The sequence below is a fragment of the Thamnophis elegans genome, unplaced genomic scaffold, assembly GCF_009769535.1.
Source record: "Thamnophis elegans isolate rThaEle1 unplaced genomic scaffold, rThaEle1.pri scaffold_93_arrow_ctg1, whole genome shotgun sequence".
Taxonomy (NCBI): domain Eukaryota; kingdom Metazoa; phylum Chordata; class Lepidosauria; order Squamata; family Colubridae; genus Thamnophis; species Thamnophis elegans.
This window is the reverse complement of record NW_022473916.1, coordinates 168,785-182,956: the sequence shown is the minus strand read 5'-3', so window position 1 is coordinate 182,956 and position 14,172 is coordinate 168,785. Positions and strand designations below refer to the sequence as shown.

The window sequence follows — 14,172 nt, the reverse complement described above, 5'->3', positions numbered from 1 at the left end:
GGGGCCCTGGGTGGCCAAGACGAAGCAAGGATCAGCCCATTAAACCGAGATTGGCTCGGCTTTTCGTTTTGACCCCATAACGGAGAGATTCTCCTTGCCTTTCCAAGCTGCCCCATCCTTGACTGAACTCGGGAAAGCTAAGCCTGGTTTTCTACACGAATAGGAGACCACTAAGAGATCCCAGAGCAGAGGAGGAAGTTGAAATCCGAACCCAATTTGTGATACCCCCTTAAAGGTGGATGTTATTCTGAATTGGGATTGGGGGGGGGGGAGAAAGAGAGGGACATCCTCCAGATTTCTCTTCCCCCCCCCCCGAATCTGGATCCAAATTGTAGAACCATGATTAAATGCAGGGTTTGGGGGTTGAATTTTATTCGGACCCGCTCACAAACCCACTCTTTGCTCCGTGCAGAAGTGACAGGGCCCGCTGGATCAGCGCATTAATGCACCGAGAAGAAAAAGAAACCAGCACAGCAGAAAAAGGAGGTAAGAAAACAAACAAACCAACCAATTTTTATTCCGCCGGGCCCAGCCGGAAAAAAAGAAATGATCCATTTGCAAAATAAAAGACAGATACTTGGCTCCTCCTAATCCGTGCGTTCCGAGCAATTATGCGCTTTTAACCTACATCCGGCCTCGCCCGTCACACTGTGTTGAAACCACAGCTTTGGGGGAAACTCACCGAAACCAAACAAGCCATGAATGGTGGCTTGCGGACTCCCAAGAGCCAAAAATGCACATTTGCAGTGATTTTGGGGCCAAAGGGAACACAATTCCCCCATCCACCCCCCACCCCCGTCTCTGGTGACGCTAAGATCCTTTTTAAGGGCGGGAGATTTACTCTTCTGGGGCGCCAGATGTGCATTTGCAGCTGTTTTTGGTCTCTCTCTCCCTCCGTTGCTTCGTCCAAATGAGAAGTCGGCAAAGAATTTGGAAAGCGGCTCCGAAGAATTTCGTGTTTGCAAAAAAAAAATAAAAAAAATTGGCCCATGTGGGAGAGAGACTTCCAGCCCAGGGATCCATCCGTTCTCTGCGGGATGAAACGGGGAGTGTGAGAAGGATTGCGTCGTTTTGGGATGTTCAGAAAATGTTCCTGACCTTTTGTTCTCAGGATTTAAATAGAGGAATGTGTGTGTGTGAGAGAGAGACTGGAGAAGGCCCTCTGGTCTTCTCCATCGCAGAAAAATAGGCTCCGTGCTCCTTCTGCTGGTCACTCATTGCATTTTTTATTTTATATATATATATATATATATATATATATATATATATATATATATATATATATATATGAATGAAAATTAATGAAAATTAATGTAGAATCTGTAACTCCTTAGCATTAGAGCGTGTTATTATAAGGCAAGTGGCAGTTGGAACAGAATTCCTTTCAGGTGGGGAGGGGGAGTAGACCATCTACCTTCTTAGCATCTGAGAGTGTTAATATAAGGCAGCTGGCAGTTGGAACAGAGTTATTTTCAGGTGGGGGAGGGGGAGTAGAATGTCTAAACTCCCAGCCCCCAGGCTGGATGAGACACGCACTGGCCACGCCCATATAAGGCAACTGGCAGTTTGAGCAGAGTTCTTTTCAAGTGGGGAGGGGGAGTAGAATGTCTAGCTTCTTAGCATCAGAGCGTGTTAATATAAGGCAGCTGGAAGTTAGAACAGAGTTCTTTTCAGGTGGTAGGGGGAATAGAATGTCTAAACTCCCAGCCCACAGGCTGGATGAGACACGCGCTGGCCACGCCCATATAAGGCAACTGGCAGTTTGAACAGAGTTCCTTTCAGGTGGGGAGGGAGAGTAGACTGTCTAACTCCTTAGGATCAGTGCATGTTATTATAAGGCAACTGGCAGTTGGAACAGAGTTCCTTTCAGGTGGGGAGGGAGAATAGATTGTCTAACTCCTTAGGATCAGTGCGTGTTATTATAAGGCAACTGGCAGTTGGAACAGAGTTCTTTTCATGTGGGGAGAGGGAGTAGAACGTCTAGCTCCTTAGGATCAGAGCATGTTATTATAAGGCAACTGGCAGTTGGAACAGAGTTCCTTTCATGTGGGGAGAGGAAGTAGAACGTCTAGCTCCTTAGCAGAGACATGTGTTAATATAATACTGTATAAGAAATACTGATGATCTGATGATCATTCCGCTCTTCCTTTCAGAGTCTTTGGCATACATTTTTTTAAAAATCGCTATTATATCGTCTAGCATTAGGCAACGCTCGAGTGTGTTTTCTCTCTTTTTCCCCCAGCACTCCAACAGGTAGAGATCACCAGAGCCTATTTGGCTAAGCAGTCGGACGAGATTTCACTCCAGCAGTCCGACGTCGTCCTTATCCTGAATCAGGAAGAGGGTGAGTGGCTTCAGAAAGACCCCAGTGATGCAGGGCGAAATTAATTCATTAATTCTTCTTGTTTTAAAAACCCAGAATAATATTTTTTTTATCCGCTAATGCAATGAAGGCAGGTCGCAGCTGACTTCCTGTTCTAAAATTCGCATTTAGAAGACGATTTGAATGCATCAACTCCCAGAATCCCCCAGCCAGCGAGGTTGGACTTTCAACTCCCACCTGAGGAATTCTGGGAATTGAAGTCCACACTTCTTAAGACTTGCCAAGGGTGAGTAAAAACTAGATTGGAGGATTGTAGTGGCGTCCTTCGCCTCCTCCAAACCAGGATTTAAATGGCTTGTTTGTACCTAGTCACAACCTTCAGCGAAAATTCAGGTTTTTTTTTTTAACCTATTAATTGGAGATTCTCAGTCATATTCAGGTCATGTTGTCCCAAAGGTGCTTTTTATTTTAAAAAAGAGGCAACTGGACTTTCTTGTTTTTCTTTGAAGAAGTTTCACTTCTCATCCCAAAAAGCTTCTTCAGCTCAGAGCTCAAAGAAAAACATTGAAGAAGCTTCTTGGGATGAGAAGCGAAACCTCTTCAAAGAAAAACAAGAAAATCCAGTTGCCTCTATTTTTGTTTTAAAGCCCCTTTGGATGATCTCTCAGTCCCTTCTCCATCTTCTTCCAGGCTGGTATTTGGGGGAGCGCCTGCGGGACGGAGAGAAGGGCTGGTTCCCGCAAGGCTGCGCCCAGGAAATCACCAACCGCAACGCCGTCGAACTCAACGTCCAGCGCCTGGAACGGTTGCGCATCGAGACCGACGTGTGATGACGGAATGGGCCCCGTCTCCACCCGCTCGGAGGCCAGAGCACCGGAAGGTACTGTTCAGGGCCAGGGAGTTGCCAATCCGGATACCCGGCCGTATCCTGGACCAAACGAAGAATCTGGTGTTTTGGTTTTGTTTTGTTTTTTAACAAATTGGATCGTAGGAAAACCACTGCCTAAAATCCAGCTGGATTGAAAAGCTGCAAAGGATTCTGAGCGAGGCTTCCCAAGAGCCGGAAGCCAACTCCTGGTCCTGACAGAAAACCCTTTTATTAATTGACTGTGAATTCTGCTCCTTCACATCCAGCAAAGTCTTTCGAAGGAGGATTTACGGTCACAGACCTCATCTGGCTTGGAGAGCTACCAGGCCGATCTCTGCAGAACTTGGCCAGGAGTCTCGGAGAGTCATGAACCAATGAAGTGAACTAATGGTCTCCTGCAAACTCCACTCCCCCTTCGCTCCTCTTTTATTTCCCTTGGGAGGGGCCATTCATCGTCCACCTGTGGCCTTACTCCCAAGTCGACCCCTGTTCTTTAGTTCTTCCCTTCATCTGGGAACACTGCAGCTGTTCTTCTGCCCCACTGATGTCTGACTCCGAAGGCAGCTGATAACTGTCAGACGGCCCCGGCCCCCTCTCTGCCTCCGACACAGCGCCCTCATCAGAGCCTTCCCCAGACTCCAGGACCGGCCCATCTTCCTCCCCAATCCTCCTCACTGTCTGACTCTGCTGCCAGCTCCGTTGATCGCTGGCAGGCCACAACACAAAGAGGTCAGCAACTGGTAGCCCTTGGATTTAATCCTACCCTTTTTATAGATTTCTTTTTTAAAAAAACCCATGGAACAGAATAATTTTTACGATGGATTTTTAAGACTGGTGATGTCTTCATCTGCCCCCTTTCCCCCCCCCCCCATAATTCCTCAGGGGTCCCTTTAGTTAATATTCCCAAACCGCCCTCCGTTCTAACAGCCTCGGTGTTTACTCTTGTACATAATTTTCCTTTTTTTTTTCCCCGTCCGTAAACTGTTCAATGACTCCAAACTTATCCCACTCTCTCTGAATGATTTCTCTTCCCCTTTCTGCTCCGATTCTATGAACCATCAAGTGAGTTGTGTTGTTATTTTTCCTACGTATTCCTTGAATAAAACAAGCAGAGATTTGCGTCTTTTTCCCACGTAGTACGGCTCTTAATCTCAAATTACCACCTGGAGCAACGGCTTTTGGTGAAAGTTGCCCAACGAAAGGAGTTGTTTTAGGTGGACGCAGAAATAATATTTTCGGGGTGTTCTGGGACTTTAGAGTGTTTGAGGGTCTCCCAGAATTCTCAGACTGACGAATTCACGAGAGGAAACTGGGGTTGGACTAGAAGACCTCCAAGGTCCCTTCCGACTCTGTATACACCTATAAAGAAAATCAGAACGAAAAGAATTTAGGGCCTCGTTAAAAGTGCTAAAACCATTACAGATAGTCCTAGATTTTCCAGCCGTTCGTTCAGCGACGATTCAAAGTTACAACAACACAGATAAAACTGCAGATTTTGTTTCAACCGAGGATTTCTGAATTCAATGTAGCAAAAAGTGATTGTTAGAAGCAGACGGTTCAGATTTACAATACAGTAGCAGAGTTGGAAGGGACCTTCGAGGTCTTCTAGTCCAACCCTCTGCCTAGACAGGAAACCTTACATCGTTTCAGACAAATGGCTATCCAACATCTTCTTAAAGACTTCCAGTGTTGGGGCATTCACAACTTCTGGAGGCAACTTCTGTTCCACTGATTAATTGTTCTAACTGTCAGGAAATTTCTCCTCAGTTCTAAGTTGCTTCTCTCCTGGATTAGTTTCCACCCATTGCTTCTTGTTCTGCCCTCAGGTGTCTTGGAGAATAGCTTGACTCCCTCTTCTTTGAGGCAACCCCTGAGATATTGGAAGACTGCTATCATGTCTCCCCTGGTCCTTCTTTTCATTCAACTAGACATACCCAGTTCCTGCAACCGTTCTTCATATGTTTTGGCCTCCAGTCCCCTAGTCCTCTTTGTCGCTCTTCTCTGCACTCTTTCCAGAGTCTCCCCATCTTTTCTACATTGTGGTGACCAAAACTGGATGCAAATATTCCAAGTGTGGCCTTATTACCAAGGCCTTATAAAGTGGTATTAACCCTTCACGCGATCTTGATTCTCTCCCTCTGTTGATGCAGCCTAGAACTGTGTTGGCTTTTTTGGCAGCTGCTGCCCACGGCTGGCTCCTATTTAAATGGTTGTCCACTAGGACTCCAAGATCCCTTTCACGGTTAATACTATTGAACAAAGTACCAACTATACTGTCCCTGTGCATTTTGTTTTTCTTGCCTAAATGTAGAACGTGACTCTTTTCACATTTGTTCTGGCAGATTTTATTTTTTTTAAAAAGCAATTAACAAGGGACTAACCTGAATTTTTATTTTTTTTTAATTAGCAAAACGATCAGTAAACTTTCCAATGTATTCAAACAGGTTCTAACCAGAGGTGGTATTCGGTAGATTTGGACCGGTTCGCTTTGAACTTCGTAAATCTTTTGCCTTGTAAACTTTTAAAATGATAATAATCACTTTCTCCAGAATTTTCCTAGTAATCTGCAGACCCACAAATTTAAAAATAAGATTTTAAAAAAAATTGCCAGCCATATCAAGGATGAATCAACTGCAAATGTTCCCCCTTTGAATTTTACTTCATTTTATTTATTTATTTATTTATTTATTTTAAAAAAGGAACCACAAAGTTCTTAGCTTCAGTTTCAAACATAAATATTATGGTAACGTTAAGAAAATCATAATTCTTTTTGGATACAAGGCAGGATATAGTACTTAGCCCTTTTTCTACAACGAGCCGTTTGTAGGGAGAGAGAGAGAGAATCACAAAAGGGGAAGAAATTGGGTTCATTTTGCACTCCGTCTGCAAAAAATAAAAATAACACCAGGCATTACATGCCCCCCAAAATTGCCCGAAAAGTTTGTTCCAAATTAAAATATATATTGTCTTCCTCGCAAAGTTGTCAAAAAGTTTGATTTTTCTCCCAAGGCCCGTGATGAGTTCAGTTCGATTTCTTCCCGTCGAGATCTTCCCAAACCGAATAAAATAAAGAATTCATGCCGTTGCAGGCGTGGGACCTCCCGGAGGTCATCTAGTGGTCCACACATCCCCACCAAGTTCAGGATTCTTGAATCACTTTTTCAAAGGATTCCTCCCCCCTCCCCCCCCCCCACGCGCGAGAGGAACTTGGTTTCCTTTTAGCCTGTTATTTTTTGGAGTGCGTATTTTGGATCTCTCTCTCTCTCAGCCCCTATATTTGGGAGGGGGGGATATCCCCCCCTACCCACCCTCTTAAATCTTTTTTGGGGGGGAGAGTGGAGAAACGGAGTCTTAAGAGCTACAATTCAGGCAATTTAGGATGGCCCTGAATTTTCGAATTCATTTCCACCGCACCCAAAATCTTGCATTTCTTAAAAGAGCACGCAACGTTCACATTGGGGGTGGGGGGAAATCCCTCCAAACCACAAATGTGAGCTAGATGTTGGCTAAATTTCATAGTGTCCTTGTAACCACCTCTGGAGCAAATATCTATAGTTTCGTCAAATCTGGAAGGGAAACAAAAAAAAAAGAGCAATTAAACATTGTCCCAGGAGTGATCCATAAACCAGCAATCATTCCTTTGGAAATCTCCATGTTTCGATTTGCAAGCCTTCCCCGCACGTAGAAAGTTAGTTTCTCAGGGAAGAGGTGGGTGGGCAAACCCCCCCCCTTTTGTTTCATGAGCCTCACGAATTGTGAGAAAAAACTTCTGGATTTTGAAATGGTCCGCAAAAGGGGATTTAAAAGTACATTTCTGTGTGCAAGAAAGAGAGAGAAGGTTGAAAAGGCAGGCTAAAAAATTAAATGTCTACTTACTCAATTTTATTTCTAAATACTCCATCCATTCTCTAGCGCAGAGAGCTATATACCACCTGCCTTTTTTTAAACCACATTGATGCAAAGCTCTACATCTGTTTGAGTTACTCTACCCCCCACCACCATCAAATACTAGGGACACGGTGGCACAGGGGCTAAGACGCTGAGCTTGTCGATCAGAAAAGGTCGGCAGTTCGGCGGTTCGAATCCCCAGTGCTGCATAACGGAGGGAGCTCCCGTGACTTGTCCCAGCTTCTGCCAACCTAGCAGTTCGAAAGGACGTCAAAAATGCAAGGAGAAAAATAGGAACCACTAATTTTGGTGTGAAGGGAACAGCGTTCCGTGTGCCTTCGGGAGTTGAGTCATGCCGGCCACATGACCACGGAAGCGTTTCCGGACAGCGCTGGCTCTTCGGCTTTGAAACGGAGAGGAGCAGCACTCCCCAGAGTCGGGAACGACTAGCACATATGTGCAAGGGAAAGCTTTACCATTTTACCTTAAATCCCACCCACCCACCCCCCAATAATTGTACGAAGACCTGGAAACCACTCACTGTGTCTGGCTTCTTGCCTTGAGCTGGTCGTCAGTTGAGGTGGGCCTCCTTTGGATAAGAAGAAAAAAAAGATTAAATTTCCAGCATGGATAAAAACCACGTCACTCACTTGGCTGTTTCTCGCAGCAGTAAAGCTGCTGGGAGGGATGGAAGACCACCAGGAAATGCCAAGGATGTCAGCTAGAACGGGAACTTGAAATAAAGAAGGTTTTCTGCAGAAAAGCAGGATGGTGTGCCACTTCCTGGTTTATTTTGCGCAAGACAGTGAGCGTCTTTTTGATAAGATAAAGGCAGAAGTTCCCCTTGCATATATGCGGTAATTGTTCCTGACTCTAGGGGGCGGTGCTCTTTCAAAGCCAAAGAGCTGTCCGAAGACGTCTCCGTGGTCGTGTTGCCCGCATGACTCAACGCTGAAGGCGCATGGAATGCTGTTCCCTTCCCACCAAAGGTGGTTCCTATTTTTCTACTTGCATTTCTTACGTGTTTTTAGCTTGGCAGAAACTGGGCCAAGTAACAGGAGCTCACTCCATTACGTGGCGCTAGGGATTCGAACCGCCGACCTTTCTGATCGACAAGCTCAGCGTCTTAGCCACTGAGCCACTGTGTCCCTCGTCTTTTTGATAGAAATGTGTAAAAAAATAACCACCATTAAATCAATTCGTTTATTTAGCGTAGCGTGAGAACACGGCGGAAGAGAAGTAAGCATGTCAACGAAAGGAATTAAAAACAGTTTAATCCAACCCTCCAGTGCATAGAAATAACACCTCAAGAGATCCTAAGTGGCCAGTTCTGCATTTAATACCCTGGGAAGGGCATTTTATTACACATCGGCTCCCTCCACCGAGAAAGCTAGCTTTTCAGGGGAGAGAGTTTGAGATTTGTCTTTCTGGTTCTTGCAACCCGCTCGTCTGTCAGCCCGACCTACCTTCTCGACACGTCGTTCCTACATATCCGTGAAGACACACGCAGTGTCCGTTCTTTGCGTCACAAAAGGCGTTGGCCGCGGAACATTTACATGTCTGAGAACAATCCGGACCGAATTTTCCAAGCGGACAATCTGGATTTAGCAGGAGGCATGGAAAGGGAAGGGTTAAATTCGTGTGCAAACCTGCCATTGGCCCATTTTCCCAATTCCTGATCTTAGAACTTGCAGAATGGATCCCCTTCGATCCCCTTCGATCCCCTTAATCCAGCTTCCTGGACTTCTAAAAGGGTCCCTTAGAGGGCATTTAGTCTCTCCCGACCACTTATATTTTTTTCCAATAGGTAACCGCAGGTTGTTTTTTTTAAGTGTGTTAAACCTCAACAGCATCACAAGATGCCTTTTGTGATGTGTATCGGTGGAATTGCTCTGGGCTTCTTGGCAAAACTGCAGAAAACTTTTGGAAATCTGTATTTTTTTCCCCCCTAGCCTCTTGCTAAGCCAAAGTGAACAGAATAGAAAGAATAGAATAGAATAGAATAGAATAGAATAGAATAGAAGACAAGTGAGAATAAATTGGAATGGAATGAATAATAAAATATAGAAATAGAATAGAATAAGAAATAGAATGGAATAGAATAGAATAGGAATTAGAACAGAATAAGAAATAGAATAGATTGGAATGGAATAGAATAGAATAAGAAATAGAATAGAATAGAATAAGGAATAGAATAGAGTAGAATAAGGAAGAAAATAGGAAGAAAATAAAATAGAAATGAATAGAATAAAAATGAATAGAATAAAATAAGAAATATAATGAAATAAAATAGAATAAGGAATAGAATGGAATAGAATAGAATAAGAAATAGAATAAAAGAATAGAATAAGGAATAGAATAGAGGAGAATAAGGAAGAGAATAGGAAGAGAAGAGAGAATAAAATAGAAATGAATAGAATAGAATAGAATAGAAATGAATAGAATAAGAAATATAATGGAATAGAATAGAATAAGGAATAGAATAGAATAAGGAATAGAATAGAATAAGAAATAGAATAGAATAAGGAATAGAATAGAATAAGGAATAGAATAGAATAAGAAATAGAATAGAATAAGGAATAGAATAGAGTAGAATAAGGAAGAGAGAATAAAATAGAAATAATAGAATAGAAATAAATAGAATAGAATAGAATAAGAAATAGAATGAAATAGAATAGAATAAGGAATAGAATAGGACGAGAAGAGAGAATAGACATGAATAGAATAGAATAAGAAAGAGAATGAAAGAGAATAGAAAAAGAAATAGAACAGAATAGAAATAAATAGAATAGAATCTGGAAGGGACCTTGGAGGTTTTCTAGTCTAACCCCCTGCTCAAGCAGGAGGGGCCCACCATTTCAGGCAGGTGCCTATTCAGTCTTTTCTATAAAACCCTCCTGTGATGAAGCACCCATGATTTCTGGTGGCAAGCCGTTCCACTGGTTAATTGTTCTCATTGCATTTCCCCCCCACCCCCACAATCCAACTGCAATTGTTCTCCACTGATCCATTTGCACACTCACCAAGGTCACACCTGGCTCCCGTTTTCCCCGGAGGGCAGAGACAGCGGCCGGTGGAGGGCTCGCACGGGGCTTCTCCTTCGCAATCACACGCCCGTTGGCATTTTTCTCCGTATCTCCCTGCGTCGCAGCCTGTAACCGAAAAGGCCGTGCCGTTTTTTTTTCTGAACTATTTTAAATTCTTGCAGCTCGTATGTGAAGTGACTGTCTCCCAATTTCCGTAGAAAAGTCAGCGTAGAATTGGAATTAAAGCACCCAAAAGCCATATTGCGGGGGAAAGGAAGAATAAAGCAGAAAGAAAGAAAGAAAAAATACAGAATAGCAGAGTTGGAAGGGGCCTTGGAGGTCTTCTAGTCCAACCCCCTGCTTAGGCAGGAAACCCTAAACCGTTTCAGACAAATGATTGTTCAATCTCTTCTTTAAAACTTCCAGTGTTGGAGCACTCACAACTTCTGAAAAAAATACAAAATGCTAAACCGCTAAACCAATGTTAGTTTTCCCCTCCTGATTGCCCAAAAAAGACACAGCATAAAAGGAAGAAGGCGCGCGGCAGGAAGGGGAAAAAACACGAATAAAGTTACTCATTTTAAGCGTTGAAAAGGAGTGCATAACCATGATTTAAGCATCACATCTTCGTTAACTTCGGGGAATCGGCCAAGACGCGGGAATTCGACGAACCTTTTTCGCAGTAGCGGCCGCCAAAACCCGGCCGACAAAGACACTCCCCGGATCGCGGATCGCACGAGGCGCCGTTTTGGCAGCTGCATCGCTCCCGACAGGCGATCCCGTGGAATCCAGCTGGGCAGGCTGAAAGGGGGGAAATCAAAAGGAAAAAAAAAAAGAATGCGTAAAAAGAAACACCTAAGACAATCCACGGACAAAATCGTTGCGGGCTTACCGTGTTCACATTGATTCCCGTACTGGCCTTTCCCGCACCGACAGATCCCCGTGGCCGGATCACAAATCCCGTTGCTTTGGCAAGTACAGTTCAGCTGACAGTTGGACCCATATTTCCCCGGAGGGCATCCTGGGGGGAGAATTCCCCTTTATATTACATATTTGAAGGTGTTTTGAGCAAGGCTTCCCGAGAGCCGGAAGCCAACTCCTCGTCCCGACAAAAATCCCTTTTATTAATTTCCTGTGAATTCCACTCCTTCACATCCAGCAAAGTCTTTCAAGGGAGGATTTACGGACACAGACCTTATCTGGCTTGGAGAGCTGCCAGGCCGATCTCTGCAAAACTCGGCCAGGAGCTTCGGAGAATCACAAACCAATTAAACGAACTAATGGTCTCCTGCAAACTCCATTCCCCAGTCGCTCCTCTTTTATCCCCTCTGGGAGGGGCCATTCACCGTCCATCTGTGGCCTTCCTCCCAAGTCGACCCCTGTTCTTTAGGTCTCCCCTTCGTCTGGCAACTCTGTGCATGTGCAAACTGGGAACAGGCTCCAGCCGTTCTTCTGCCTCACTGATGTCTGACTCCGAAGGCAGCTGATAACTGGCACACGGCCCTGGCCCCCCTCTCTGCCTCCGACACAGAGCCCTCATCAGAGCCTTCCCCAGACTCCAGGACTGGCCCATCTTCCTCCCCAACCTCCTCACTCTCCGAATCTACTACCAGCTCCGCTTTGGAGCCCCCCCCTTCCCCATTTTGGAATTCTGGGAGTTGAAATCCACCCGTCTTAAAGTTGCCAAAGTTGGAAGAATGCTGGTTTAAGCAAGGATGCGGATTTTGAAATAATAGAAAAAAAACGGAAACCGCTCGGGTTTTAGATTTTGGCTGCGGTTTCAATCCTGGTTTAGGTTTGTATGGACTCTTGTCTCCTGGAGTTCCGCTGGAGAACCCACTTCCTTTTTGACGGGGGTTTTGCTCGTTCCCATTTCGTTTCCTGAACATTTCATTACCAGACGAGATAACATCATCAGTGGCATAGGACAAAGAATAAATGAATTTTTTTGATATTACCTTGTCTGTCAGGAATGAAGTAAGAAGCAAGTTTGGAGAGCAAACCACTGCCAAAAAGGAAATGGGTTGGCCAGCGGAACTCCAGGAGACAGGAATCCACACAGATGTAAACTAGGATTCAAACCGCTGCCAAAATCTAAAACCCGAGCTCTTTGTAGGTCCAGCGGAACTCCAGGAGACAGGAATCCACACAGATGTGAACCAGGATTCATCCGATTCATCTTAGAGGCGGGGGGGGGGGGGGAAACACCTTTTTCACACCAGATCCCGGTCCATCCGAGCCCACAGAGGCAGGCTCCATCTTCTGGCAGGCACAGGGCGCCATTTTGACAGGCGCACACCTGGCTACAGTTGAACCCGTAACGATTGGCCGGGCAGTCTGTTGGAGAAGCGAAAGCGGGAGACGCTGAACCCCCCCACAACTGTGGGTCGGATGCGGCTCTCGATGGAACGCAAAGACCCCCAAAAACATTGAAGGAAGCCCCCGCTGAATGCATAATGCACAGGAATCCTTCGCTTGGGAGGGACCCCCTGAGGTCATCTAATCTAACCCGCGTGCAGGATGCTCCGTTGTTAGAAACTGAACAAAGTGGACACAGCTGGAATGAACCAGCCTCGAGTGGTTTGTTTGTGTATGTGTGTGATAGATAGATAGATAGATAGATAGATAGATAGATAGATAGATAGAGAAATAGAGAAAGAGAAATAGCGAGAGAGAGATAAATAGATATAGATAGAGATTAGATAGAGAGATAGAGAGAGAAATGGAGATGATAGAGAGAGAGAGATAGATAGATGATAGATAGATAGATAGATAGATAGATAGATAGATAGATAGATAGATAGATAGAAATAGCAAGAGAGAAAGATAAATAGATAAGAGATAGATTAGACAGAGAGAGAGAGAAATAGAAATAGATAAGATATATTAGATGATAGATAGATATAGAAATATAGAGAGAGAAATAGCGAGCGAGAGAAATAGAGATAGATAAGAGATACAGATTAGATAGAGAGATAGATAGAGAGAGAGAGAGAGATAGAAATAGAGAGAAATAGCAAGCGAGAGATAGAGAGATAAGAGATACAGATTAGATAGAGAAATAGAGATAGATAGATAGATAAGAGATAGATTAGATAGATAGATGATAGATCGATAGATGATAGATAGATAGATGGATGGATGGCTTTTTCGGCTTTTACAACATTCCTGCAGGGTAGGCCGGCCTGAATCAGAGACCCATTCTCCCAAACCCCACAGTCTGACGGTAGGTTTCAACCTGAGTCCCCTGTTTGTCTTGTCAAAACACTCAGCTCCCATGATCGCTGCTTGCCTGCTCGCGCGACATCCCTGCGAAGCGGGCCCCGAGTCTCCCTCTGTGCTTATGAAATGGTTGACCCCGGCAGGATCGCAACCACAGCCCTGTGAGGTGAGCCAAACCATGCGAGAGACCCCATTCCGTCGACTTCCCAAGCCGGGAAGCCCCTTCCCCATCGAGGGCGCATATGATGAGATGCCCCCAATACCCACCCTCCCCAGTCAAATGAAAACCGAGCGGGGACTCACCGTTTTCGCATTCGGGACCGAACTTCCCTGGGGGACAAAGGCAGGAACCAGACACCGGGTGACATGGGACATTTTCACCACACCGACAGGGACGGGCACAGTCGGTCCCATAACGTCCCCTCGGACAAGCTGGAAGGGGGGGGTGAGATATAATGACCTTTAGGTGGCCCTGTCCAATGGCCACGGGGATTCTGGACCCCTCCCCACCTGTGGTTAGAAGCAGCTCTAAAGCAGACAAAGGGGAGTTTAGGCCAAATAAAAGTATTATTAGTGGTGGTAGGGATGTCCCGTTTCTCGTTATTTATTTAATAATAATAGTAACAATAATAATGGTTGAGAAAAATAAGGTCACAATCATAGACATCGCAATTCAGTAGCACAAATGATCCACTGGAATTTGTGCAAAAATTATAATATTAAAACAGCAACAAACTGGTGGGAACATCAGCCTGAAAAAGTCACCGAAAATCAGATGGTCAAGATCTTGTGGGATTTCCGTATACAAACGGACAAAATACTGGCGCATAATACACCAGACACCA

The 14,172-nt window shown here is 44.7% G+C and overlaps 2 protein-coding genes across 2 annotated transcripts in view; one reads left to right on the top strand and one right to left on the bottom strand.

The window, feature by feature from the left end:
• The first annotated feature begins 331 nt into the window (after positions 1 to 331).
• ARHGEF16 (Rho guanine nucleotide exchange factor 16) lies at positions 332 to 3,437 on the top strand. The gene is made up of 3 exons (XM_032238817.1): positions 332 to 486; positions 2,243 to 2,344; positions 3,014 to 3,437. Exons 1-3 carry the CDS (start codon positions 348 to 350, stop codon positions 3,151 to 3,153), a joined length of 381 nt encoding a protein of 126 aa, XP_032094708.1. The 5' UTR covers positions 332 to 347; the 3' UTR covers positions 3,154 to 3,437.
• Positions 3,438 to 9,908: 6,471 nt separating this feature from the next.
• MEGF6 (multiple EGF like domains 6) overlaps positions 9,909 to 14,172 on the bottom strand; it is a 41,201-nt gene continuing 36,937 nt past the window's right edge. The window contains exons 26-30 of the mRNA XM_032238813.1: positions 13,398 to 13,759; positions 12,314 to 12,662; positions 10,998 to 11,126; positions 10,778 to 10,906; positions 9,909 to 10,231 (exon numbers count right to left, since the gene is read on the bottom strand). Coding sequence (XP_032094704.1) covers positions 10,023 to 10,231; positions 10,778 to 10,906; positions 10,998 to 11,126; positions 12,314 to 12,662; positions 13,398 to 13,759 — 1,178 coding nt within the window. The 3' untranslated portion in view covers positions 9,909 to 10,022. The remainder of the gene's footprint in view (positions 10,232 to 10,777; positions 10,907 to 10,997; positions 11,127 to 12,313; positions 12,663 to 13,397; positions 13,760 to 14,172) is intronic.

Coding starts and splice junctions, on each gene's coding strand:
- ARHGEF16 (XM_032238817.1), top strand. CDS start 348: ATGCAGGGTTTGGGGGTTGAATTTTATTCGGACCCGCTCACAAACCCA. Junction 487..2,242: donor CAGCACAGCAGAAAAAGGAG/GTAAGAAAACAA, acceptor TTTTTCCCCCAG/CACTCCAACAGGTAGAGATC. Junction 2,345..3,013: donor TATCCTGAATCAGGAAGAGG/GTGAGTGGCTTC, acceptor ATCTTCTTCCAG/GCTGGTATTTGGGGGAGCGC.